The sequence below is a fragment of the Tenebrio molitor genome, chromosome 1 (assembly GCF_963966145.1).
Source record: "Tenebrio molitor chromosome 1, icTenMoli1.1, whole genome shotgun sequence".
NCBI classification, from domain to species: Eukaryota; Metazoa; Arthropoda; class Insecta; order Coleoptera; family Tenebrionidae; genus Tenebrio; species Tenebrio molitor.
In genome coordinates this window covers 44,868,498-44,895,944 of record NC_091046.1, presented here as the reverse complement: position 1 = coordinate 44,895,944, position 27,447 = coordinate 44,868,498, and the positions used below count along the sequence as shown (strand labels likewise).

General features: G+C 39.3%; 1 protein-coding gene and 1 long non-coding RNA gene across 5 annotated transcripts; one reads left to right on the top strand and one right to left on the bottom strand.

Moving 5' to 3' along the window:
- The first annotated feature begins 786 nt into the window (after positions 1-786).
- Positions 787-25,174, top strand: MYPT-75D (Myosin phosphatase targeting subunit 75D). Of its 4 annotated transcripts, XM_069054369.1 has the most exons (9): positions 787-1,010; positions 9,795-9,923; positions 10,235-10,501; positions 18,408-18,609; positions 18,661-18,904; positions 19,068-19,193; positions 19,243-19,318; positions 19,366-19,580; positions 24,057-25,174. In XM_069054369.1, exons 3-9 carry the CDS (start codon positions 10,270-10,272, stop codon positions 24,522-24,524), a joined length of 1,563 nt encoding a protein of 520 aa, XP_068910470.1. In that variant the 5' UTR covers positions 787-1,010; positions 9,795-9,923; positions 10,235-10,269; the 3' UTR covers positions 24,525-25,174. The 4 variants fall into 4 exon arrangements, with proteins under 4 accessions (XP_068910470.1, XP_068910485.1, XP_068910464.1 ...); XM_069054363.1 differs by lacking the exon at positions 9,795-9,923 and having other exon boundaries at positions 788-1,010; XM_069054376.1 differs by lacking the exons at positions 787-1,010; positions 9,795-9,923 and adding an exon at positions 5,214-5,260.
- Positions 25,033-27,398, bottom strand: LOC138135666 (uncharacterized). The gene is made up of 2 exons (XR_011161050.1): positions 25,265-27,398; positions 25,033-25,209 (listed from the first exon to the last, which is right to left on the bottom strand). It is a non-coding gene; the product is annotated as an uncharacterized lncRNA (long non-coding RNA).
- Positions 27,399-27,447: the final 49 nt, after the last annotated feature.

The following is a 27,447-nucleotide window of genomic DNA, read 5'->3' as shown; positions in this document are numbered from 1 at the left end:
CAACCTAGGCCATGTGTACACATTTGTTTGACAAGGTTTGCAAATCTCGATTGAAAATGTAAATTACATAGAGAATGGATATAAAAATAGAAAATTGTGATAAAATATTACAGTAGCAAAGTCAAATATAAACAGATTGAACAGTTGATATAAAAATCTGGAGACTTGTTTGTAACAACACTTAATGAAAACAGATCTGATTAAAAGTGATTTTTATCACGTTGATACGTCTGATACCAGTGCAGGAACAATATCCAAGGACCAATTCTCATCTTAAAAACCCCAAGAGAAACAATTTAGGAAACAAATTATATAAGACTTAAATCTAACCTAAAAATAGCCGACAAAACAAAAACGAAACTTACTGTAACGGAAAAATCTCATCAAGTAATGCCAACTGTAAAAAATAGTAAAGTGTAGCATGATTTTTTAAGCGATCGGTAGGTTTGGCCAGTTTAGACGAAAAAGTGAGTCAATTGGTGGGGTTGGCAACAATGCGTGGAGCAAATTTTGTGTTAAAAACTAAAGGGGTTTTCTTTGCAAATCTCTCCGTGATTTCCTCACCCTTTCCCACGCCTCTTCGTCACGAGGTTGCGATCCAGCCTGGCGCGCTCTGATTGTTGCACCCCTTCATTCCACAGCCCTTCCGCGTGGCTGCCGGCGAATAACGGCCACCCGAGGGTCTCCCCTCTTCGTCTAACCCTCGGCGGAAACCCTAACGGTCTCCTTCCTGTCGGCATGTGCGCACGGCTTGATCGACGCGGTCCAGCCGCGCAGGTAGTTAAGTGAAAGAACGTAAACTAGTAAAATGCAGTGGAGCTTATCCGGAAACCGTTCTCTGCGGCAGAGTGCAGCGCACACATCTGCAATGTTTTCGTGATAAAATGTGCAAAATTCAAATAAAATGTGCGAAACAGTGACAGTAGGCGCGTGTGTCAAATTTGCGAGTGAACTTTCAGTGACGACTGCGATCAGCAGGACTCAAAAATGCGGCTAACCTGTTTGCCGAGGTGAGAAAAGTTTTTGGAAATTTTTTCACGGGGGGCGCGTCCGTGCCACCGATTTTGCGGTCGCCCCCGAAAGGGGGCCGAATCGAGTCGCAGCGCTCCAAAGCCGACGAACAACAGACTTATCTGCTTTTTTTATAACCTTTATTTGTGTCCACGTTCGCCGCTTATCAGTGTACCGAAGATTACACTCGTGTCGGGGACACTATTTATAATTTTTGATAATACCGTCACGGTTCGATTAACGATACTCACCGAAAAACACGTCCAGGAAGTGCTTTCTTGTTGGCATTGGAACTCTCCAAAACAGGACTCGCACCGTTCTTTCGTTGTCGCCCAACATCTCTCCCGTTCCGCATTTCTGTCGCACAATTATCCTTGCCCGACAATTATCCTTAATTCGGTCCTTACGACTTGCGATACTTTTCGCAGCTGGGTACAGTTAGCGGCAAAATAATTGCCCGTGACGTCACAACTCCAACTTTGACATTTAAACGTCGCGTCCGATCCAGTTCGGACCGATTCAATTTTCGCTCAATTCTTGACACCTCACCCAGAGGAGACATCGCAAAATCGATCGAATTCATTTGACAGGTTTAGAATTCGACCACGTGACCCACTTGGACCGAAATTTTCAGTCGGAAAAAGAAGTTTTTCGGGGCTGGGTGTCGTTGTCACGTCAACATGGCGGGTGTGGGAAAATGGTCGTTTGATTTTTATGTCGTTTTTATGATTGGATTTTAATCGTCGCTCCAAATGCGCGCAACATGCCACTTTCGTTTGATTCGAAAAAATCATTTGACAGATGTCACGGCTCTTTGAACCCGGCATTGCAAAAGCTTCATAAAAATCGATCAGTTTTTAATCTCGGGTTCGTGCCGGCGACCTATTTACTTTCAAGTGTGGTTTATCGAGTTGTTGCTTTGGATTCATGACCGCCGACCATTTACTGATACAACAGACATGGAGCAATAACTCGAGGAATTGTTAAACAACAGTAAAAATAATCAGATATTGTTTCTAGCAGAGCGTTCACATTTAATTGGCAACATTGACACAACAACTCGCTTTTGCAACGACTCTTTTTTGACTTTGCGACAAATGGCCGCTGCACGACCTTGAAGCTTCACTTTTTCCACACCCGTTGCCACCCTCCAAACGACAAATTAACGAGTGTCTGGGGTTTTTCAACGTGCCTTGATGGTGGTCGCCACGTTAATTGCCCAATTACGCCAAATTCAACACAGAATTAAGCGTACGAGTACTGAATTGCCCTTCTTCAGAGCGAAATATGTTTAGCTTCCACTTCTATACTAAATTAATGAATGCCAAACTGGGTAACACTCGTTAGTCGTTTGGTCGGAGCGCGAAATTAAATTGTATCAAAAACTGGAAAAGCGTCATTTTCATACAAATGAGCCGATCAGTCGGTATCAGATGAATTCTAATGACGAGATTTGTGTTGACCGTTTTTATAAAAAACACATGTTTATGGTGGCAATTATAGGAAATGATCCCAAACGTGATTGTACGGAAGTGACCCCAACTTCGATCGCTCGACGAGTGTGCCGCATCGACTCGACCCAGCCTTGCGACACTAATAACACTTTCATTGTTTGAAATTTGGGTAAATATGAATAATGCGATTGCACAACGGTAACAATATTTACTGGCGAAGTAAAAGCGGTTTTTCGCAGCGTGAACCGTGAGGTAATAACTCTTGTTACAGTTGCGGCTGCTGTGACAAATAAGCGGATATGGAAAAGTTATTAGTGGTCCCGTTGCGACAATTTTTTCTGCAATTCTATCCATCTAGAGTGATTCTGTGGTAGTTCGGTTCGTATCACGGGTGAGCGTCAGTTCGGTGTGCCGCTCGCCTAAATACGGCTACTTTCACTCAACTTTCACGAAAATTTCGGCCCTTGTTGCAAGTTTGCATTTCGCAAATTCCGACTGACTCAGATCGGTAGAAAGTAGAGATCGATTTTTATTCGACTGTCACTGCTAAATATGGAATTTACTTAAGTAATTCACCGCTCAGAAATAAACCGTGACGTATCGATTAATTACCGCGAGTCGTCCCTTGACAAGCGAAAAAATTATCGAGATCACGATACTAAAAATAAGACGTGCGTAAAGTTGTATTATCCCGAGGCGAATATTCTTCTATTTTGAGAGTATCTGTAACGTATAAAGCGTGAAGGTGTTGAGTTAACATTCTGCGGATAATTAATATTTACACCAAAAGATAAACACCGGAATTCGCTTTTCGTGCGGAGTGTCGCAGGGCGGCACTCTCGCCCCGAACCTCTTCACCTCACATTATTTTTTGCAGCGAATTGATTTCCACCACTTTTTCGGTCGCGGAATTAATTCCATCCGGCGCTCCTGATCCTAATCGGGGGTGGCTTTTAATCGCCGTTGACCCTTTCTCCCTTAAACGCTCCCGCCCGGCCAATCGAGCCGACTTCTTTATTTGATCGAACAGATTCCGGTTCGTCTTGGTGAGTTTATCAAACTGTGTTATTAGCGACCAACGAAATGTGTCTAATAATAGATTAGAAAGTCATGTAGGTTTCAAAAAATCCACGACAATGTTTAAATCACCTTGAGACGGCAAATCGGTTAATATTTCGCTGCACTTATTTGCATTGTGATTATGTATTTTGTAACACACTGACACGCAGTAAAAGTGAGAGGCGCTTCTGAATCCGGAAAATGTCACTTTTTCTACGAACGTTTGGTATGCGGCCCGAAAACTTTTTCGGTCTTGTTCTTTTTAATTAGGCAGCGACGGCCCCGTTAACTGACGAGATAAATTTCGCCGACCTTCCCATACTAATCCGTTCAGAAAGGTCTTTTGTTTGTTGGATTAGATTAACTTTATGCACGTTGCCGGAATTATTTTGGTGTTTATTTGGGATACGTGGGCGACATACGAGTACTGTATATCGGATGGAGTGCAGTATTACATTTCTTTTTTACTATACCTACGTACTAGTTCAGCCAACCTAGTGGAGAATTTGAAACGAATTTTTAAATATACACAGTGGTGCTTTTAAAAGTCGAAAGTGGGGGGACAGGAGTGGATGAGAATGGTAAGATGTTGTAAAGACCAAAAGAAAAACAGTCTTGACGATTCTTTAATGATGACAAGAAAGTACAGTTGCGGAAACGGAAATTCGGGCAGCATTTTTCTGTCACTCCAACAAAATCTCTGTAAACCAGTCACCCAGTCAGTTTTTGAATTTTGAGTTAATTGAGTGTAATTAAATCATCACTTTGATCTGTTGCCACAAGTCACAATTTTTGAATGTCAAAAAGACAAAAACATGACAAGAGTAAAAAATGAGGTTATTAATGAGTTTCTGTTATGAAATTGACAATACTGCCCGAAATTTTATTTCCGCAACTGTCTATAGTTAAGATAAGATTAATTTATCAAATTTTTACAACAAAGAGTGTTCAAAACATCTGTGGTTAAGTGATCTGGTGTTTGTTTTTGTTGACGTTTGGCTCAGCTTTGTTAGGTGTCAAACTGTAGATGTCAAACGTCATTTAGTTCTTGGAAAAAACAGTCCTTTTTAGAACTGACCGACGAAAGATTTTTTGTGTTTTTTTTTTAAGTTTTACTTAACTTAGATAAACTGATGATAAAGTTATGTCACATATCTGAAGAAAAGGTCAAAGCATTCTAAGTAAAAAGTCGACCTACCTTTGTAAAAGAAAGAGAAAACAACGGCCTGTTTGATTAGATTTCTTTTTTGAACACTCGTTATTTCTTTTGAATACTTATAGTCTGCAAAATTAGAATTATATTGTATTAGTATATGAAGTGGTAATAAATATGAAAGATAGATATTTTAAGATTTGCCTTCATTTTACCGATTTTAGTATGTATGTATTTAAACATTTTTACAATTTTTCAAAAAATAAATAAATTAAATGTACTCGTATGAGGTTTAGTAAAAAAATATTGATAAACAATATTTTGGTTCTTTTTGTACCTTCGAAGTAAAACATTACATTATGAAAGTTTCTCACGGGACCTTGTGTTCATCTAAGAGTTGCTAATTTCAGATGTTTTTCTTTGAAAAACTTTTGGATGAAAGTTTTTTCTTATCGGCCTGTAAATTATCGGAATGTCACACTATTTCTTTTCCTTATCATTTTCTTTTATCAGTCGTAATTTATTTACACGTAAATGTAGGCGTACCTTTTTGTTGCTAATATTTTATTAAAATGTTTAACAAGTAAGTAGAAATTTGTTTGTTTTTTGTTGCACCTTAATTATCATTAAACGGATTAACTAGAGCAATTTTAGACTACAGTTCACCTGTACCAACTTTTAGTGTTTATTAATAAATGTGTATTATTAAAAAGGGGAGGGGACACAGCATCGAGGCCGGATTTATTTATCTATACGGATGTTTCTATCACGTAAAAACAATTCATTTGAAAGAACTATTCATCAAAAATATATTAGATCATGATTTTTATATCATAAAAAATGTGTTTTATCTAGACATACTTCAGAAACTTACGATCCAATAGATACAGAGTATGTAATTAGTGACGTTATTTTATTTGAAACTTTCGTCAATTTATATCGTGTGTTCATTTAAATTTCTCCGCAAAGTTGGCGTTGAAGAGTTGATTATGAACGCACCAGCCGTCAAATCTGCAGAGTAAAGTAATAAAGTGGGGTGTTCACAATCGACTCTTTAACGGCAACTTTGAGGAGGAATTTAAATGAACACCCGATATAAATTACGTTATTATTATTATTATTATGTTGTTATATGTTAAATATAATTAAAATATTTAACAGACAATACATATATGCCGATGTTTCGACAGAATGTATACACCGCAGGGAAGTTGCTTTAAAGCCTTGTATTATACAGGGTGTCTCAAAATTCGCGAATTCCGAATTCAGAGCGTTGTAGGGGTTCACTTTAGTAGTCCAAATATGGAAAAAAAATCGGGACTCCCCCCCAAAGATACATGCTAGCAACATCTGAACGCTCTGAAATATAAACTGCTGCTGCTACAAACTTTGCTGCACTGAAACCACATTTTTTGCCCTGTATCAATTCCGTTTTATCGCACCGAGCAAATTGAACACTCGAAAATCCCCGTTGCGGTTTTTCATTGTTTCGTCTCGTTTCGCTGTGTACATTTCATCCGCCGTCCATCCGATATGGAAAATTGAAAGTGAAATTTCGAACGAACGAAGGTCTGCCCCGTCCGTCCCCCGGGACTCCCGAAACGGCTCTGCACTGCTGTCACTTTCATTTTGTCGGCGTAATTCTCCCCCTAATGATGAAAACGCAGTTTTCTTTTATTGTTCGGGGGGCGAAACGAGCGTCGGAGATGAGAAAACACCGAATTAAGCGTCGAGCAGCGCGCAGAAATTAAACGACGCCGGCCGAATGGAAATTCGTTAATTTTTAATTCGGCGGTTCGGTCAAAAAGCGTCGTTTGGGGAGCACTTTTGTTATTGGAAAGAAAAATTGGTGGTCCACCGGGAGGCCTTGTACATCATGGATAGTAAAAGTGTCAACGAAGAAATATGTATATGAAGTGGAGTTAACGACACCGAATTGAAAATTAAAATTCATGAAGTCGAAGGTCTCTTGACATTTCACAACATAGTGGAATATTAGGTCGGCTAAAATGGACCAAGTTGGATTAGGTATTTTACAAACTTGCAAATGTTCCGTTCGAAATGAGGTGGAGTTGAGACCGGAGGAGGACTAATAATGACACTGAAAAAAGATAAAGAAGAAGATAAATAAAAATAGAAACGTGCAGTGAAACATTGCCGGATATTTTAAGTTTTTGAACCCAAAGCGCTGATTACTCGGTTTTTTGGTCTTTTTGAATACACGGGCGAAAATAGACCAGGCTGCAGAAACCTTTTGTGTTATTTTGTTTAGTAATTTATTGTGGGTTTCACTGTTCCCAACACTTTCAACAAGCAATCTGCGCACAAACAAAACTTACACAACTCGCGGATTTGTGGTTAAAGATTTAACAAAACAAAAAATCAAAAATATCATTAAAATTTTTTTATAATTTCTTTGAAAGACGAAAGAATTAATTAAAGAGTAACTCAGATTTAGAACGTTTCAGTTAGAGATATTAAAATAATAACGATAATTTCAATAAGTGACTTATTTTAATTATTAAATTATCCCTATTAAAAGAAACCTACAAAAAATGAAATAACGAAATTGTTAGGTACCCAATATTTAACCGGCGCCACTGTAGTGTAACACGAGTCGCCCATGTGCATGGATTATAGATGTCAAAATTAAAAATAGCAAGATGGCCGTTCAACGTCAAAAAGTAAACTTTAGACTTTAGTTGACTTTACTAATAGTGACTATAAATGATTGAAGCGAAATAGTGGATCGGCAACACTGATGCAGTTGGTAGTGCAAATCCTCTCGCGCATCATCTGTCAATCATTTCTATTTAGGTTAGGTTAAGTCACGAAGTACATTGGCGTTGGAAAAAAATAGATTTTCTTGACGTTTGTTTCAATTTTGAAAATTGCGTGTGTCATGCCAACGATGTTGCCAACTAAAGATTTCAAATATGTTACCAACATAACAAAATAATTTTCAATCATTGATAGTCATTCGGTATTATGAAACCTTCAAGTACGAGTTCATGGCCAATTTTTTTTTGTGATCCGCTTGAAGATAAAATAGTTCGTGTCATTCAGAGTAGGTCTTTTTGTGCTTCGCCCAGTTACGACCTCGACTTCGTCTCGGTCTTCAATTTCTGGGCTTAGCACCAAAAGACTCACTTCTACTCTTAATGGTTATTGTTAAGAATTAAAGTACACACATGAATTGGGAACAGTTAAAGTGGTTAAAAATTACAAATACATAATTTAAAGGAGATCTTCTAGATATAATCTTGACACGTGCATTTGCTTGTTATCTTGTTGTGAAAAGTATTGTTCTGTTTAAATTTTCAATGTTCTCTTAAATGTGGAGATCGAACACAATTAAGAATAATAATTTTTATTTCCAAGAACTAATCAGCAATATAATAAAGCCATGTACTTCAAAGATTTGTGATTAAAAAGAATGCACATTTCGTCAATTGTTAAATAAAATAGATGAATTAAGATCAGTTGAAATGGTGAAATGGAGCTCTGTTGTAATTTCTGTAATGTGCGGTCGGCTCTTATCTTGTTGAAAATTAGTATTTTCCTGTTTACGTTCTTAAATAAGAAAATTGAGAGTAATTGGCGATTATTTTTTATTAAATACGTAATAGGAACAATGAGTGCAATTCAAAAATTATGTAAAACAAAAAAAACAAGGATATTTTGAATTGTTTTTAAAGATTAAAAAAGGCAAAAAATTAGTTGAAATTTCACCCTGAGGTTTTGAAGAGTTTTTGTGAATTTTATCGCGTCTGATTGGATCTCTTTAAATTAACGTAAATAAAAAAAATAAATAGTGATTTCTGATATTGAAATCGGTTTCCACAGAAGCGATCTCTTTGTGTCAAACACAATGATCGTTACTAAATAATTCCATAAATAATATCTCACTGCTTTCAATGTTGTTATGGGTTTTTCGTGTTGTTAAGGTTTCAAGAGATAATCGGTAAACTAATAAACTGGTGTTACTCAAGGACTTGTGGTTAACAAGACTTAACAAAAGCATTATAAAACGGCTTGGTTCAAAAGAAATCGCGGCTTCAAAAATTAAATATAATTTTTATCGTCGTGCGATCTTTACTTTGCAAAAAAAATTAATAGATTTTTTAATTACTCTTACACAATAAAAACATTGATTACATTAAAAGTTAATTAAAAAACGATTAAACCGATTGTGCGAAGCACCACAACTCCACTGGTCGCGTCGTGTGCTGTCGTTAATCATCTTGCCGAAGAACATTGTTTTACCACAACGCTTACGTTCCAAACTTGCGAACCTTGCCAACTAAAAGCAACATGTATTTCGTAAACGAACACAAACACAATGCACGCCAATTTATGAAACGCAAACAACGGAAACAAAAAATACATCTAGATGATTCATTAAGGGCATTTCACGAAAATGAGTTTTTCTTGCAAACAATCGGAACCTGATGATAAGATAACTGTTGCGCAAATTTTCCGATAACGAAGAGAAAAAGACATTCGCCGGCGATAAGCTGCTTCAGATAAGATTAAGCCGTCAACATAATTAAGACCGATCCGGCGTTTTAAAAAAACGTTTGCGGCGGAAACCGAACAATAAAAGGTTAAAAGCTGGTATCAGATGCGGGAGCCAGGACAAAGCGCCATCTGCTTTATTATTTTCCGGGAGATTTAGAAGCAGAAATGCCATCATTTTCACAAAAGAATCAGAAACAGAGGACACACGCGGGGATCCCCCGGCGGCTCGTTTTTCTCCAATTAAACTGGTCATGACGATGCACGTCCTCTCGTTTTATCGCGTTCACCCTTTGTAAAAGCAAGATCATGTTCGGCGATACGAGTTTGTAGTATTGTTCGCGGATAATAGATAGCGGTTAATTGTGCGGGTTTAAGGTCACCCGTAAGGACGGGAAAATGTGGAGAAAAAGGCCACCGATGCATCCACTTTCCAACTTGCTGTCGCAATTTTCCACTCGACAAGTAGGCAAAGTGCAAAAGTGTTAACCGTGATAATTAGATTATCCGACCGCTGATAATACCTTTAATACCAGTCGCATACTTTTAAAGCGATAATGATTGTGACAAGGGCGATGATAAAATATTTTCGTTGGCAGATCGTTCGTCGGCGAGAGATCGATTGAAGTTTGGTGGCGGGAGGACCGCGGAACGTGCTAGTTTCTTCCGAAAACAAATGTGGCCTTAGAGGGCGATCCTCCTGCAATTCACTCCCCGAGATAAATCATGTGAGTTTTATCTCAATTTTTTAAATATTCATCCCGCGATCGGGACGATAAATCACATCGACAGCCTCCCGTCCCGACGAGATTTTCCCATTTACGACTCGCGCAACTCCTTTCATCTTGAGCAACCGGAAGCGCCGGAATTTTTCGAAACGCTCCAGAAATCGGAGCCTCCTCCGCGTGGTCGACGGATTCGTCCCTTTTAATTGGCCCCGGCCTCCCTCCACCAGCCGCGCGATTATTCTTCGCCGCTCATTCCGCCCCCGGCATGCGATACCGCCAGTAGCCCTCCTGACCGAGTCCGTACGTTGCAGGGTTTGATGTCAGTCCTGTGAACGACCCAAACGAGATGGAGCATTCCGAACTGATCCAGGAGATGCCCCACATCGAGCAGATGCCGACCCAGGAGAGACTGAGTCTGGCGCGGAAGAGACGCAACCACCAGCTCAAGGTGTGGTCCCAGAAGGAAAAGGAGCACAGCAGGAAGACGTCCAAGCAGCAGAAGTCCAACAAGCGGAGCATCTACTTCAACGACAGCGTCGTCCTGCTGGAGGCGGCCGCCAGGAACGACATCGACGAAGGTAAAGACGGTGTCGCGTGTGCACTCTTGGTTGCATAACGACCAGGGGCTAAATAAAAATCACCACTTGATTTTTTTTTAACCGGCGATAACTTAATCCAAGCGTGTTTTGTGTGCGGATCCGGCAGGTTTGTTCTTTATTGCACCCTCTCCGGGGGTTAATCCCTCTTTCCGGGCGCCTTAAGTCAGTGGAAATTAACCGCACCGCCATCAGAATGACCCGATGATATTTCCACCCTGATCGATGACCCGTCCACTCGTGCATGTTTGCGTACACCCCCAGGCGGGGGTGGACCGCCCCCGCACCTAATTAATCCCTTTTTGGGCACACACAGAATCAAAAATTAATCCGGAGGTTTCATCTGCGCTGTTTACACGGCCCGTTTCGATTCGAGCGCGGGTCTGGCCGGGATTTTTTCTCAAATCCGAAGGTATCGCGTTTAATTGTTTATAGAGAGAGGTCTGGTATGGGCTTAATAAATATTTGTGTTTGACGTCATTTTACAACATCGATGAAAAGTTAAAGCCAACCAGTTCGGGTCGGGACCGGACGGACTCCTCATCCATATTCATGAGAGTGCCCCCCCGCCGCAGAAAAACGCCGACCTAAACAAATTTGACCAACAGGTAAAACACGGTGTTTTCGTGCGGGGCAGGGCGACGGGGGCGCTAAATTGAGCTAATCGGGAGACGAGACAAGATTGAAACAATAGGACGTGTTTATTCACGGTCGTTTAATTAACTTAGTTCATTAGTTCGCACAGATACGAGGCGGTTTTGTGTGCAAACCAAATAACGAAGTGGATCTGTCAAGCGAACCGAGCTGTTTGCGTTTAATTCGATTAATTAATTCGTTCTTTTCCAGTTTTAACGAGGTTTTACAATGACGCGGTTATTGGGAAAAATTCAACAATGCTGAAAATTGGTTGTTGGCCAGAATTTTCAGCCAATAGATCCTCCTGTTTTAAAAATATTTTTCAGTTTCATAGAAACTATCGCGTTATAAAAGTGTTCATGGTGGAATGCACTTTCTTAGGATTTATCAATGTAGGTATGTACAGGGTGACTTTGAAAGTTGTGCAGATATTTTAACCAGTGGTAGAACTCCACAATAGGTAACGATTGAGCCAATAATGCTTTATACAAATGTTGATATTTTTCGAGAAAGGGGGGCTAAAAGTTTTTCAAAAAAAGTTTGGGGGCCACTGAATTTTATGAAAAAATGGGTCAAAAAACTCATAGTAGACTTTTTTGTTTTCATAAATGAACCGGAAAATCTACGGTGAAATGTTTCCTCAAAGGATACGTCTCACTGCACGAACCTTTGTAAACGTTGTGCAGCATCTTCGCGATTTCGGGCGTTTCGAAATGAATAAGCACGATCTTGGCTGCCAACGAGAAGATCGCATTTTAGTTGTAGAAGAATAATTTCTTCACGAAATTGAAACCAGCCAGGAACAAGTATTCGTATTCGGCGTCTTGCAAATCACTCGGAAGTTTCTCAGTTTGCGAGTTTCAGACACCGCTCAGGAAATTCGTCAAAACAGAGGCATTCTGAATCGAGTTCGGCTTTCTCGGGCACGTGATGCTGAAGCTTGCATTGCAAACGATGGCGAACTTTTTGAGTAACTTCTTTGATGTTTCATTTTATGCTTTTACACAATTACAATCTTTTTACTTTGTTGTTTTCTGAATAAGTTGCAGGCACTATTTTATCATCACTTTACAAATTTTATCAAAGATTGAATGACAGAAAAACTTGACATTTTAAGTTCGTCGTACATCAAAATTGCCCGCCAAATTTGAAATTTTTCAGCGGTTCCCAAACAAAGTGATTCCTTTGATTCTCTCGTAAACCATTAACATTTATGCAAGGTAAATTGGGTTGTTTTGCCTTCTTTTAACATGTACTACCTCAGGTTAAATTGTCTGCATCACTTTCAAAATCATACTGTATGTTTGTTTATTGATGGAGAAAAGACATTTTACAAGGTATTTGTCGACGAAACAACTAAAATCGGAAATTTTTAATGTCCAAAATGAAACGAAAAGGCTCTGTTTAGTATCAATAATTATTATTAACCGATTCATTTCCCTGATTAGATTTTTCAAAATGGAATTTTTTCCTCAACAAATAGTTCATTGGCAAAAGAAATTGTATTATCCAGAGTCTTAGCTTCAAGTGATAATTATATTATTGTGGTTAGTGGAAATGGATCTGGTTCGTGACGAATACTAAAAAAGTTATCGATAAAATGATTTCTTAAAAAAGTGAACATTTTAGAGCTCATCGTTTTGTTTTCACAAATCAATAGCCCAGTAATATTAAAATTGTAATTTTGCGACGAACAGTACAGATTATGCAGCATTCAAAGCTTAATAAAAATTGGAAATTAAAAAATTCCAGTGTTAAAATTCGAAAATGATTACAATTGAACTCTAATTTGTATTAAAAATTTCTTTATAGCTTCTAGACACTTCCATTTCATTTTTTTTCAAAGCGAACCACCGACTCGGAAGTCACGCGTAATTGGAGTATTTCGCGGCGCACTTTTAAACGCCTGTGACTTTTTTGCAGGAAATATTGTGCTCTATAAAAAGATTCTATACACGTTTGCTCTGTTTTGGATTCGTAAAACACAAAGGAGCACAACTGCAGTTTGTAATAACTCCGAAAATAAAATATTATAAATTATAAAAAACATATTTTTACATTCTTAGAGTCTTGTTTTAAATTTTGAAAGCTTATGGAACAGCTAGTGTATGTTATGCCGTTCATAATTGATAAACAGGAACTTGAATGAGTACTCTGAAAAACACCAGATGCACCACTGGATCCCGTAACCAATTATTAAACGTAAAATATAAATAACAAAAAATTTAGTTCAGGAGATTACTAAATATACTTACAGATCCTTTAGCAAAATCTGAAAATAGCGAGTTGCCTTCTAATGATCTGAATTAAATTAAGTGAATCTTAAAAGCGGAATCGCTCCACGACATTCTAGAACTGTTGGATGCAAGAAAACTTTTATTTGGTCCACGATATGGTTTTCACAATGGATGAACCACATTGAAATTTACGACAGAGAGTGATAGTGTTTCTCAAGGAAGCTGGAAAAAATTTTGCTCAGTTGAGCTTGAAAATATCTCGCAAGATAAGAAAAGAAAATGTTAACGCTAAATCAGGAACGCATCCCACATTTTACCTGTGAGGGGGAATTGGGACAACGAAACAAAAGAATTTTTTCCGAGGGTCTGACATAATTTCGGCGTCGTTGAATCAGATGAACTGGTGTCTTAGGTGACAAAATAAAATTGTTCGAATTTTCCTCGTGTTTTGTTTCTGTCAGGGACAACAAAAACGACCGACTCTGGCATTTGGAACATTTTTTCTAAATGGTTAGAGGAGAACCAAAAACCTGATTTTCCAGCCCACACGAATAAAAAATTAACGGTGGCGGCGTAACAGTGTTTTGAAAAATTTATTTGTATAACGCGCGCCAGTCGATACTGGTGAATTTTTAATAATCGCAGAAACTTTAATGTAACGGGATGGCCAAAAAAAACATCAATAACAACTACAACGCGATAGTCGGGAGTGACTCTGGGCGAGTCAGTTGCAAACTAAATAATTACTAGATTATGAAATTTGAAGACGGAAGCCCTCCGCAGCTGAGGCGTTTATCAGGATTTGTCATTCACAAATCCCCTTTAATCCTCTTTAAATTTGCATCACGTCTTTACGAACAAGCAAATTCGGGTTAGATTCTTTACGTCGTAAAACGAGAGACGCAAGACTCCGGTCGCGATTCCGGACATTTCCACACTTTCCACTAGATTTGTCCCGAAAACAAATTCCCACCGCGACCCGCCGAAAAACCATTTTTCCCTTGCTTTCCATTCCCATGATCCCAACCGATTACATATTTCCATTGTTCCATCGTCCGCGTCAACGCCATCGGAACGTCGTTGCGCTAAATAGTGCCGGAGGAATTCAAGACAATACTCGGTGCGTTATTACGCTTTTTATGCGCCTGTTATCGTCTCTCAATAGTGGCGGTTTACGATCGCACCCTCGTCCCAGCAGGAAGGGTCGTTATCTGGGGCAAACGACACGAAACCGGGTCACGTGCCTCCGGAAAAAATCCTAGCGTACCGGACGGAATGTCGTTACTTAATTGATTAAAACACACGTTACGTGCTTTTTTGTCCCGCTCTGGAATTTCGCGCGTTTCAAACATGTTCCGATCATTTTTTTACGTTCGGAACAAATCCTTTTTGCCTCCAGTGGGACGTTGTTGTTGTCTTTTTTCGCGGTGGTGCTTTTAGTGGAAATTTAATCGATGACTTGACGAGTCCGCGATGGAAGCTGCAATAGCCGGGCTGAAAGAACCCCAGAAGCGGAGTTCTTTCGAACGGATTGTTAATTTGATTTAAAATTTTACGAGGAGCGAAATTGAGGGAAGGGTGTGGGTCGCGCCGTGACAACGGTTTTCACGTGTTGTCCGGTGGTTGGCAGGATTTTGAAAGTTGCAGCCGCCCCCACTCTGGGGCGCAGTGTGTCAAAGGTGGGGCGCAATTAATCTCGCAGTAATTCATTCGCCGAAGTACACACAGCAAAGGGTTTCGACAAGAGGAATTAATCGGTTGTTTGTTTCTTTTGTACGATGTAAACTTGTTAAAATTAGACTTAGAATTTGTTTGGATTAGCGTAAAACGAATTGTACATGTCAATGACTGACATGCGGTGTTGACAGTTGAATGAATTTATGTGGATCATCATCGGATTTGTTTTCGGCTAGAGAAGATTAATTTATCAATATGTAGCTTTATTGTTCCAAATTTAGTGATGTTACGTCGGAGCTGGATTGTCGGACATTGATCGAGGTTCTTTCACAAATTTGAAGGACTCATTTGAATAGTGCTTTAGTGAACAAAGACTTTGTAGAGTCGGTCTCAGATTCTTGTTGTTACATACGAGAGATGGAATATTATCTCAAAGAGAACAGTTTTTTAATTTTTGTTTTGCATGGGGTGATTACTTGGTTGCCTAAAAACAAGGGGTTTTAAAACGATGTAATCTAAAATTTTAAAAATATCACAAATAATTAAAATCAAATCACACCACAACAAATTTCTTCTCTTGAATTTACTGAAACATGACAAAAACAAGAACGTAACGTAATAGTATATTAAAGAACGAGTTTTATAAGGGTTGATTTGGCGCACGAGTTCCAGGTGTAGAAAACGACCCGTAGGGGAGTTTTGTATGGAACGAGCGCGCCAATGCCCTTATAAAACAAGTTTTTTATGTTATTTTTTAGAATTTGCACCCTTGTTTTAATTTTTAAATAAAAAAATTAAATTTTCAAATTCTAGGGAATTTTGTATTAATTGGTAATTCAAGGTAACAGATGCAACTACATCTGCAACATATGTTAAAAAGTAGAGTTTGAACATTAATATTGGAAATTTTTTGGTGTAAATGACAATAATACACTGAAATATTGATAAAAATTTTCTTACAAATCTATTAAACTACGAGTGCTTTAAGAGATACCCATAAACGACTCCAAATTGAATACAACAATAGACCTATTAGAGACGCAGATTCTAAAAAAGTAATAATTTTTTTCAAACAAAAAATACTAGCTGATTGCTCGATTACTTTTTTTCACTTATTTCCAAAAATGTTTTGCCACAATGTCTGACCAATTTGCGCCAATAACATAATTATTTCATTCTGTAGTTTTTAAGCTGTCATTTAAACACTTGGGGCCGTATCACGACACCCGTATTAAATTTAATCATGACTTTAATTACCATGGTGACGAATTCATCTCTTTCTGGCAGGTTATAATTGCATATATCCATGTCGTTTTATGTTTACTCTAATCAGGACTTGAGTTAATGGCAACTTAAATTAATAACGGTGTCCTGATACGACCCTTGGTTAAAATATTCAAATATTGCAAAATATTTGTGGGTTGTGCTCGAGTCATCCTTGAAGCCTCAACAGCTTTCTCAGATTCTGGAAACTTTCCAGTTGATTTTCCTTTCTTTACACCTCCAGCCTGAACAAATCTCTAACATCTTTAACCAGATATTTCCTAATTTAAAAAAATTAGATTATTTTGTAAGGTATTCGTTCTTGTCAACTCATTAGATAAGTTCACTCATCCTTGTTGAATTTTCCATTTCAATAATCAGACATTACATACAATAAAATAAATGTGTCTTGTTTCAGATAATAAACCATTTTCGTGGTTGTTAAAGTAAGAAAGTGTTTAATACTCACTATAATAACTGATGCCCTGCACGAGATAGTGTCAAAATCCTCTTTTGCTGCCTTAACTAATTCAAAACATCTTAATTATCACTTTGAACACTGCATAATGACAAGTCCGAGCTGTCAAATGTCAAATTTATAAAGCCGGGCGAGGCGGAAAATCACAGCCAACTACGGTGTACCACAAACATTTAGAATAATTCTGATTTATTTGACGCCGACATACGAAATAAAGTCCAGCTGGTACTTAACTTATTTCTTGTAGTACAGTTTCTAACGTGGTAGTTTCCAGTGATTTATTTATATAAACATATAGATTTGTCACCTTTTCTGAATTTGTAAATTTGACATTTGACAGTTGTCAACTTTGCAGTTTTCATTGTTAAATGTGTTAATTACAATGTTCTGAGATGGTTACTGCGGTAAGAAAGTCTTTTACATGATCCCCAAGAAAACGATTGATCCGCTGGTTTTGCATTTTGTTTTCAGTTTTGAACGAAAAGAGAGGCAAAACAGAACTACCATTTCGGTGACATAGACATATGAATTGACAGAAGTCAAAGGGCGTTCAACATAACCGAAGTCATAAGAAGCAGGTTGATTCAAGAAATAAATACACACATGAAAGATCTTTAATGTGGGATTTCGTCTTTGGGCTTTCAATCTCCGTAAATTTCCTTCCAGCACAGTGGGCTTTCTTGTCCACTCGGCGAAACCTTCAAATGACCGCAACTTCAGTTTGCCGAGCCGCGCCGTCCTATTTTCGTAACACATTTATGACAACCTTGCGAAATTACCAGTCTTTAATTACTTATTTGGCTTCGGCGTGTTTGGCTTTCGTCGCCGTCACATTCTTGCTAATTGAATCTTAGTACAGGGGAATAATGCGAACCTAAAATAGAATAAAACTCTATCGATTCGTTCGGGCAAATTACATTAAAGCCATCGAACATCGGCTCTAATGAAATGACCCAATATTTAGCGACCATCCTCCGGTTCGCGCCGCTGTTAATTTCCAAAACCTACAACAGTTTTATCATTCAGGATAATTAACGAACGCAAATTAATAGGGATAATTAATCGGTCATACAATTAACAGCGCGGACGCGAACAATGCCGGGGAACGAATTTGTGCACAAACAGAAATAATTTCGTTATCTTCACAATGGAGTTGAATCGGAGAATTGCAGGACAAGTGTCCAATAAATCTCGTTCCCAGGCGTTTTTTTTTTGCGTCAATACATCACTACAGATTAGAATGGAAATTTAATCGGTTGTAAAATCAATCTAGAACGGTACTCGAGCCGATATTAGTCGCCGAGAGCTAGACTAACGCGTGAAAGATTACGAAAGTCATCTGGAAAAGAGTCGGAGCTGGTGCCCCAGGTGGTCACCTCAAGCCGGTGATTTATCTCGAAACGCGGACGATTCCGTTGGCGTCTTCCGCACCCATTAAACCGATCGCCATTAAGATTGGTCCTTTTACGTAAGCACCCCCAAGATCAGATAAGCGAACGCCGACTCCGGCAAAAATCGCAACAGATTCCGCCGCCACTTTATTAAAACGCCACCAGCGTCGACCCTCCACTCCATTAACGTCGGATTTTCCTTCCAGTGAGACGCCTGTTGATGAAGGGCGTCAGCCCAGACTCGTGCAACGAGGACGGCCTAACCGCCCTCCACCAGTGCTGCATCGACAACAACGAAGCCATGCTGCTCCTCCTCCTCGAGTACAACGCCAACGTGAACGCCGAGGACAGCGAGAAGTGGACGCCGCTCCACGCCGCCGCCACCTGCGGCCACCTCAAACTGGTCAGGTAAAGACGACGGCGCTTCCACAGGCCCCGACTACTTCCTTCCTGTCGCAGGATTCTCATATCGAGGGGGGCGAATCTGCTGGCGGTCAACGCCGACGGGAACATGCCCTACGACATCTGCGAGGACGAGGCGGCCCTCGACTACATCGAGGGCGAGATGGCCAAACGGGGGGTGACCCAGCAGCTGATCGACGACACCAGGGCGGCCACAGAGAAGCAGATGTTGGTCGACATGAAGAAAATCGTGGCGAGCGGCGGCGACCTGGAGGCGTACGACTCCCAGGGGGCCACGCCGGTAGGTCGGGACGTTAAATTATTGAATCGGCGTAATTATTCCCGAGTTTGTTGGAGCGAGAATTACACAAGTGGAAATGAATTGTTGAGCAGAGGGGTGGAGGCACCTTTTGCGCTGGAATGTTTTAGTTAACAGTACAAGGAAATATCTTTTTTGTTTTCAGTTGCACATCGCCGCCGCCAACGGGTACTTGAGCGTGGTCGAGTTCCTGTTGGAGCACAGCGTGAGGAAGGACGTCCGGGACAAGGACGACTGGCAGCCGTCGCACGCCGCCGCCTGCTGGGGACACGTAATGACCGTCGTTGAGAACTGTTCGTTTTGTATTTGTGAGTTTGCAGCTGGAAGTCCTGGAGTTGTTGGCGCAAGCCGGGGCAGACCTCAACGCCAAGAACAAACACGACGAGACCCCCGCAGGTGAGGAGTCCACGCTCGAGTCCCGCCACTTCTAGGGTTTGTTTCAGACATCTGCGAAGACCCCGAGATCAAGGAGCGCATCCTGGAGCTGAGGACGGAGCAAGAGATCAAGCGGCAAAACGAGGCGAAGAGGAAAGTGCGGCGGTCGCAGAGCAACACCAGGACGCAGTCGGTGCGGAGGACGTCGCTGCGGGACAAGGGGCTGACGGCGCGGCGGGACGCCGTCGAAGAGGCCAAGTTGAGGCTGCAGGCCGAGAACAAAGTGAGTCCGGCGAGTCGCGAAAATTTTTCACCAAGTTATTCACCGAAATCGATCCGACAAATATTTGAAGCGGGGCGAGCTCCCTTGAATCCACCCGTAACGAAATCACGTTTATTTTTCTGCTTTCGACTGCTCTCCGACTTCCCCAAAGCAAACAGAACTTGTTCGCTTTGTTCGCTCGAAGCCAGTCGTGTTTAAAATGTATGAAGATTCCTGTTATCTGCGAGTGCACGATGAAACTCTCCTTAATTTATGTACATAAGAGATGGCGTCTTGTTACGGCGAACTTTCAACTTTACACAACACGGTGGAAAAACACGAAGAGTGTGTTTACGACGAAAATTAAGTCGGCCTGTTTATTTTAATAAACCGGGGTGGGTTGTTTCGCAGTGTTTACTCGAAAAAAGAAATTTCGAAGAGCAAATTGCGCACGGAGATAACTAGATGGTCTGCGGCGAGGTTTTAATAAAAACAGAACGTTGATAAAAATGATATGAAATTCCACCGGAGTGGAAGGTTCTCCAGGGCGCCGGTTTTAATCCGCTCCGTCCTCCTTAAGCGCTCGCTTCGTTAACATTTCTGTAATTAAGAGGAGTTATTTTCTTGACGATTTAATTTTGTTGTTCTGATTACTTCGCGACCCTACGAGATATTCCAGCTTATTGTTATCTGTCAAGCTTTTGCTCGATGTGTTTGCTTAATAATGTGCCCCGAATATCAAACTCCCGACGCTTGTTTAAACTTTCAATCTAATTCGACGCAACTCGCAACATGTTCGGAATCGATTTAGCAAAACTCCAAACTCCTAATTTGTCCTTTTGCAAGTTCGTGCGAATTTTTCTTTTCACTGGTCCCACCACGTGTGCAGCTGATGTTGTGCGAATTGCTTTTGTGGTTGCCAGGGGCGTTTTAAGGGAGAAGTGTAATCGGCGGCCATCGAGAGCGAGATTCCAGCCAACAAGGGTTCTTTCCGTAAAGATGTCGACGAAATCTGAGAGAAGAAAATGCTTCCTGGGGGAGTTACGTCTGTCGGAAAGTGACTCCAGGGGTCGCATTGCCCAAGATAAAGATCTTATTTATTTATACAATATGAAATAAAAATTACCGTCGGAAAGGAAACCAAAAGAGTAGTTGTTTTTAGTGGTGACACTGTGACACTAGCTGGTAAAAGTTTTTTACTGTTTGGAAGAGTTCTGGTCACGCGTGTAGAGTTTTTAATTATATTTAATTATTGGTTTAATGGGAAGTTGTGTTGGGTTGACAGGTTTGGACAGTGACGTTAATTGATAAATTTAAAGCGGGAAGACAATGGTGCAACCGCGTCGAAAAAATTAAAGTGTTGATGGACAATGACAGACTCCATTTTTGAGACAGTTACGACAGATATTAAATTAATCTCGGTGTTAAAAGTTGCGATGAGAATAATAACAGCGTTAGCAGTTAAGTAAGACAGAGCCTCCATCTAACGTCTCTTGATCTGTAATTACTGTGAGCGTAATTTAAGAAAGCAAAATGGGGCGCTCTCGGCCTGGGATTGGAATTACCTTTTAATTAAAAGGGTTGTTAAAGACTTCACAATTCGATTAGAATCTAAAACATGGCACAAGATTAAATACTAAATTCAGTTACCAAGTTTTCACATGGCGTCTTGAGGGCCATGGGCGCTCAAGGGAAAATGCGGCTCTTCTGTATTCCAAATTTGTAGAAATAATTTTTTTAAACAAACGGATGTCTAAAAATGAAAATTAGGAAACGTCAAAGAATTGCTTAATTCAGTAAAGTACTAAATTGGACAATTTTTTATCTCGCACGTGTAAGAAGTTCGTATAGCACTTTTTTGCAAACAGCGATTTTTTTTAGAAAAAAAATTTGGTACCTACTTTTTGTAGGTGTTTTTGGGATATCAGTGATACTGATAAAATATGTTTATAATAAGATAATTAATGACGACATAAGCTATGTTTTAAAGAGTGACAATAGTCAGAGAAACTTTATGGTCGAGTGGAGGATCAGAAATGCAAAGTGGTTTTTTAGAAAAGTGATAGCAAATGAGATGGAAAAAAACGTGATTTAAACAAATATTTGAACGGTGTAATTAAGCGTCTGATGTGACAATAATTAAGGTTTCAAACATATTTGCTGATCCACCAAAAAGAATCCTTTTTTATGAACTTTGGACGTACATAAAAGATTTTAGTTAAGGAGAAGAGTAAACAGACACTTTCTTGTAGCAAACAATACAAAATAAAATAAAAAAAGGTTTGTATAAAAATTCTCATTAATTAAGCAAAAAAAGTGTCTCCGATTGTCAACATTTTGGGTTTTTCTGTGGCGAACATTGTGTTAATACATTGTTAAAAGTGTTTTGAGAAAAATATGCATTAATCCTCTATTTTAATAAGGATAAAAGATTGAAAATTATAGTCACATAAGTAACTGCCATGTTCTGTCTGAATGAATATACAGAGAAAATTGTTGATAAAATTCTGAATTGTCTTCAGCTTTCCGAATTCCAATTATATTGTTTAAACTGAATCGATTACTAGGCACGTCCCAAAATAAAATCCGAATTTTTTGTTACAACAGAACACAAAGTGATGTAATTAAAAATTTTTTTACATCAAATCCGAAGTCGTTTCCGAGTAATAAAGCAACGAAATAAAAAATTTGAAAAAGCTGTAAACGAAGAAATGATATTGTTTAAATTATGTAAATTACCAGCTGATGAAAGCACGGGGTGGAAGTTTGGCAACATGGCGTTGAGGGATAAGATGCACAAAAATCTTTGCATTTCTTCTTTATGTTAGATTCATGCATGTTGCTATTCCACTTGACCATTTTTTGTTATACATTGTCCCAAAACTTAATTTTTTGAAATCCATTTCTTCAAAAACATTTTAAACTTTTTCCAATTTGACATTTGACGTCGTCACTGTTCACTTGCAATCGTGCAATGTTGCCATATCTATTTCACGTAAATCTGAGTTTCTTGAATGAGCCCCTTAATTATTTAAAAATCCAATGTCGTGCTCATATCCTAATGGATATGGTAATACATAATGGATGATTATAGTAAATTCAAAAACCATCTGGACTATCAAAAGCAAAATTATAATTTGGTTAATTCATCGGTGATTTTCATATTACCCGGTTGGTATTCATCATTTTTCAAACGATCCATTTGTATTGCAACAAAGTTCTAAAAATCGGAGTTGATTACAAATTTGTGCTAAAGCAACTCCAATTGTGAGTTTTAATTCGGTTTAAATTGAAAACATTACAAGGTATTTTGTTTTTTAATTTGACATGTACACTCCGAGAGAAATTTTGTAACCAAGAACAGTCAAAACAAACATTTTATTCCAAATTTAATTTTGACATTCCAGGAGTCTTTTGGATTTACTACAAGCACTTAGAAATGATTGCAACAATGCCTACACTTTATAAAACCTGTTCCTTTTCGCGCTTCTTTCAATTCTGTCCTTAATCTAAAACGTCGAGGAACATTGAAGTATTTCTGTGCACTTCGGGGCCCCCAATGTTTGCAAACCGTCTCTGGTGGCGCCCCACTGCGACCATCCAGTCGTGTCGATGTTTACTTCGCACTTTCAATATCGAGCCGTCCCCGGACCCCGATGTTGACACGGGTTGATCTCAATTTCCAGATTTTGTCGAATCGCAAGCCCCCTCAAAATATTTGCTTTGGCGTATCGGAGTCGCAAGCCGACCTACAATTTACCCGACGAATTAATCTCCGAATCTCGTTCCGAATTTTTTAATTGAACGTTCTGTTCCAGTCGGTGTAGATTGGACAAAAGCCCCTTATCCACTCAGCATTTCTCTAATCCGCAGCATAAATAATGCAAGCCGGGGCGCAACTTTCCGATCCCGTTGGAATGAATCGTTTTATTTGTTTTGAATTCGAATGCACCTATTGCAATAGGCGTTGCCAAATGCAGTGTTCGGCGGCGTGAAACTAATGCTAATCGTAACATAAATACATGTAGTTTGTTATGTGGAGAGACTTTTACTTTTCATCGAAAACAATAATGTCGGCTTCCGACGAAACCAAAATCGGAGTTGTGCAATTAATAATCGAGCGATTTCACCAGTCGGTCGTCTAATTGCATCGCTTTATCGGTCAGGATCACGTCCATTTCTTCTTTTGTAGAAATCAAGCGGAATTTCATTATTTCCTATCACTGAACATATGGATTAGCACGAAAGTTGTTAGAGGCGGCGCAAATGTGTGGCGTTTGGCTCGTGTGCGCTACGAATTTAATAAATTCCTCTGGTGAAATTCAGTTGTATAATTTCAGTCGAATATTTACGAAAAATGCTGTTTACGTTCCGCAGTTGGTTTGTGCTGCGGTTCGAGTCATGAAGAAAAGGAAAAATCCGGTCGTGTGCTTGTCGTACAAAGTGGAGCCGCCCGAAACTGTTGCACTAAAAGCAAAATAAAAACTGGTTTTGCAGGGTTTGGAGAGCTCGGAGCCGAGCCCCCCGATCCAGCCGCCCCCGAAGATCAGCAGAGCCCCCTCGTTCACCACCAACAACAACTCGGAAGTGAAGGAGGCCCCGGAGTCGACCGCCCTGCAGGTGATCGAGAACCGCAAGGCCCCCGAGGGCAAGGACGACGACTCGCTCCTGGAGAACCACCTGGTGGACACGAAGGGCAACTCGTACACGACCGACGTGAACGGCAAGGTGACGGTGCACGTGGTGGTCACCATCAACGGCAACGGCACCCTCGCCGACCTGAAGAAGCAGCGCATGCAGATCAGGAACAACTCGTCGGACGTGAACAGCATCACCTCGCCGATGGGCAGCATCACCGACGAGGGCAGCCCCAGTCCCACCGCAGACATTGTCAGGTTCACGGGGGAGACTGCCGAGGAGAGCGTCGGCTACTCCAAGTCGAAGCGGTGCTGCGTCGTCCAGTAATCCAGTATTAGGGACTATTGCGAGTCTACTACATTCCAAACTTGTGATAAGATGCCGAAGCGTTGTACTTAATTTCATGTGATCGGTGTTCGTATTGATAGACTTTCTTCCATTTTTGGAGATTAGTACTTCATATTTTATAGTAGGGTACTTACATTTCCATTTGTACTCTCTTTTATATTTTTTACTGTACGGAAGTTGAAGAGTGAAGAGAAATAAAAAGACTTGATTTCGTGATCTAAATTATCGTTTATTAGTCACACCACACACAGAACAACAATATCAGAAGTGCCTGTTTTATCAAGTCCTGTCCGACAAATTTGTTTGTAGGTGGGCCCCACAGGTCTCAGTTGTTGCGTTATTAACGAGATTAAAGAGATTTACTTAACTATTGATATTGTAAATGTTGAGTTGATTATTTCTGATTGATTTTTTTTTTATTTAATACGCCGAGCAATAATTTTTGTAAATATAACAAGTACTTCACAAATAGCCCATAGTGTAAATATTTTTAATTTGTTATTTATTCATAGAGATAGTGTATAAATTAATTTTTATTTAAATCTAGGCTTGTTACATTACACCAACTACAAACACTATGAATTTTGTATCAAAATTTTCCTAGAATAAAATTTTATTTTGTTGTGTCACCTTGTGTTCTTTTGCAACCCCTTATCTTCCTAACCTAAAAATAATTTCAGGAAATTCAAGAACTTGTCAAAAGCGTTTCATGTATCTACATTATTGGAGTAGTTCTTAATTTAGAATCTCGGACAAAAGTAGAAATCTGAGCTGCTTCACCAACCGGAAAATAAGTTGAAGATTCTTTACTCATTTTCAAAACAAACAAAAATCAGTGGGGACGGGTCTGGGAATAGAGAGGTCGTCTTCTTAATAATTCATTTTCTCTTAACAATATCGAGTACTTCTTTGGAAATTTACTCGCTAAACTTGCTAAACAGTCAGTCAAAAGCACTTCTTCGGATATTGTTACAACTTATCTACTGGTTGTCTACGAGTCGGTGAATTCTTGGGTCTCTCTTCCATATCCTGGTGTGTTGCTGGACCAAAGTGATCAAGATAAGTTTGCTGTTTCACAAGATCCTTTCATATCGTTTTAAAATTATTTCAGCTGTCAGTTGTCAAATTCTGGAATTGGCATTTTTACTTTTTAGTATCCATCGGATAACCATCTGGCTTGAGCCCAGTTTGAATTAAATCAATCATCCTTTAATATTTAATAATTAATATTTAATAAGAGGCAGAGGACACATTAACGACGATAAATAAAAATTTTAAAAGCCGTTGTGTTGGTAAGCCCTTGGTTTTTCAGACCCCGTCATTTTTTGGTATTTTATTGCAAAATAAAGCTTTTGTGTCCATGAACAAATAAGAAAATAATGTTTTCACCATTAAAACATGACTAATTGGCATTTATTTGTTGTATTACACTAGAATATTAATAAATGTTTGAAGAAAATGATATAGGCAACCCAAAATACACTTGGTTGGGCAACGTCAAGATCTGGAATTTGAAAAATGTCAACACCGCGTAATCCTTGCAGATAACAAATTTAATCAGAAATAAATCAATTCGTAAACAAATCTTGAAGGCGTCTTCAATCCAAAATTCTGACATTTTAACTGATTTACGATCCTGCGTCACATTATCAGTTCTTCGCCCCCCGATCATTAAACTTTGATTAAACTTAAATCGTGCACGTGCTTGTAATTCTCGTCGATTAATCATTTCGTAGACTCCACAATTGAAATATTAATTTATGTGGCGCGTGCATTGTATCGTGATGTACACATTGTCACATCCTCTTATTGCATTAACTGTTTCACTTCCATTCCGCCTCATCCTTGACACTTTTATTTATTGTATTAGTTCTAGCGGATTAAATCTTGGAAACGTGCACTGCTTAAAATACATTTCATAATCGCTCCGTACATTTTCGATTTATTCCATTACTTCCACGAACCCTCTAGATCATTTTTAATCGCGCCGATAACCAACATTACTGCGACTTCCTAATTATTTTCACTAATTGGAGATATGTTTGTAACAAACTTTGACCTTTAACTAATGTTATTACTGCTGCTTATGCAAAAATCTCGCCAATTCTGGACGATGATGATCGCGTCTGACCATTCTGTGTCCTCGAAGAAAAAGTGACATTGGAGAAGTACAAAAATTAAAAAAATGTCTTTGCGTGACATAACCCAAATAGAACAAAACGGAATTGGAATATTTTTGGAAGGAACGGGTCTCGACAAAAACAGCTTCACTTCTTCAGATAACGAAACTGATGATGTTCCAAAATACCCAAAACACTAATCAGTTGCTAATTATAACGAATAAGAATTTATTTGTGTGAGGGGTCGGTAGTTGTTGATCCCAAAATACGAGTCAGAGTAGAAAATACTTTATCTAAATTGTCGTTAGATGTAACCTTTATACAGTCTACGCCTCATTTCTTCTAATCTTGAAGGCCAAGATTGATTTTGACGTTATACGATGGTAATGGATGATGACTGTGATAAGGAGGTCACGAGTTTTGTACTTGGAGGGACAATTCACGTGCTCACTCTTTTATACCATCTAGAAAACAAATTATCTCTCAACGTTTTTTTTTGGACCAGCTTGTATGTTAGCACCAATAAAGCGTTGAAACACAAACAGTGCAAAGAGATTAGTTTTTTAAACTTAATTACGACGAGGCAAACAAATTAAACAATTTGCAGGCTGATGGAAAATTTGTCAAATTTGATAAATCAAGTATTAAAATTGTTATTGCCCGTGTCATAAAGCGCCAATTAGCTGTTGCGGCAATTAACTGTTGCTGTATGAACTAGCTTGAGTTTTTCTCCTTTGGAGGCGAAACTTTGGGAGAAGCACGTGGTGAAGAGATTTGCTAGG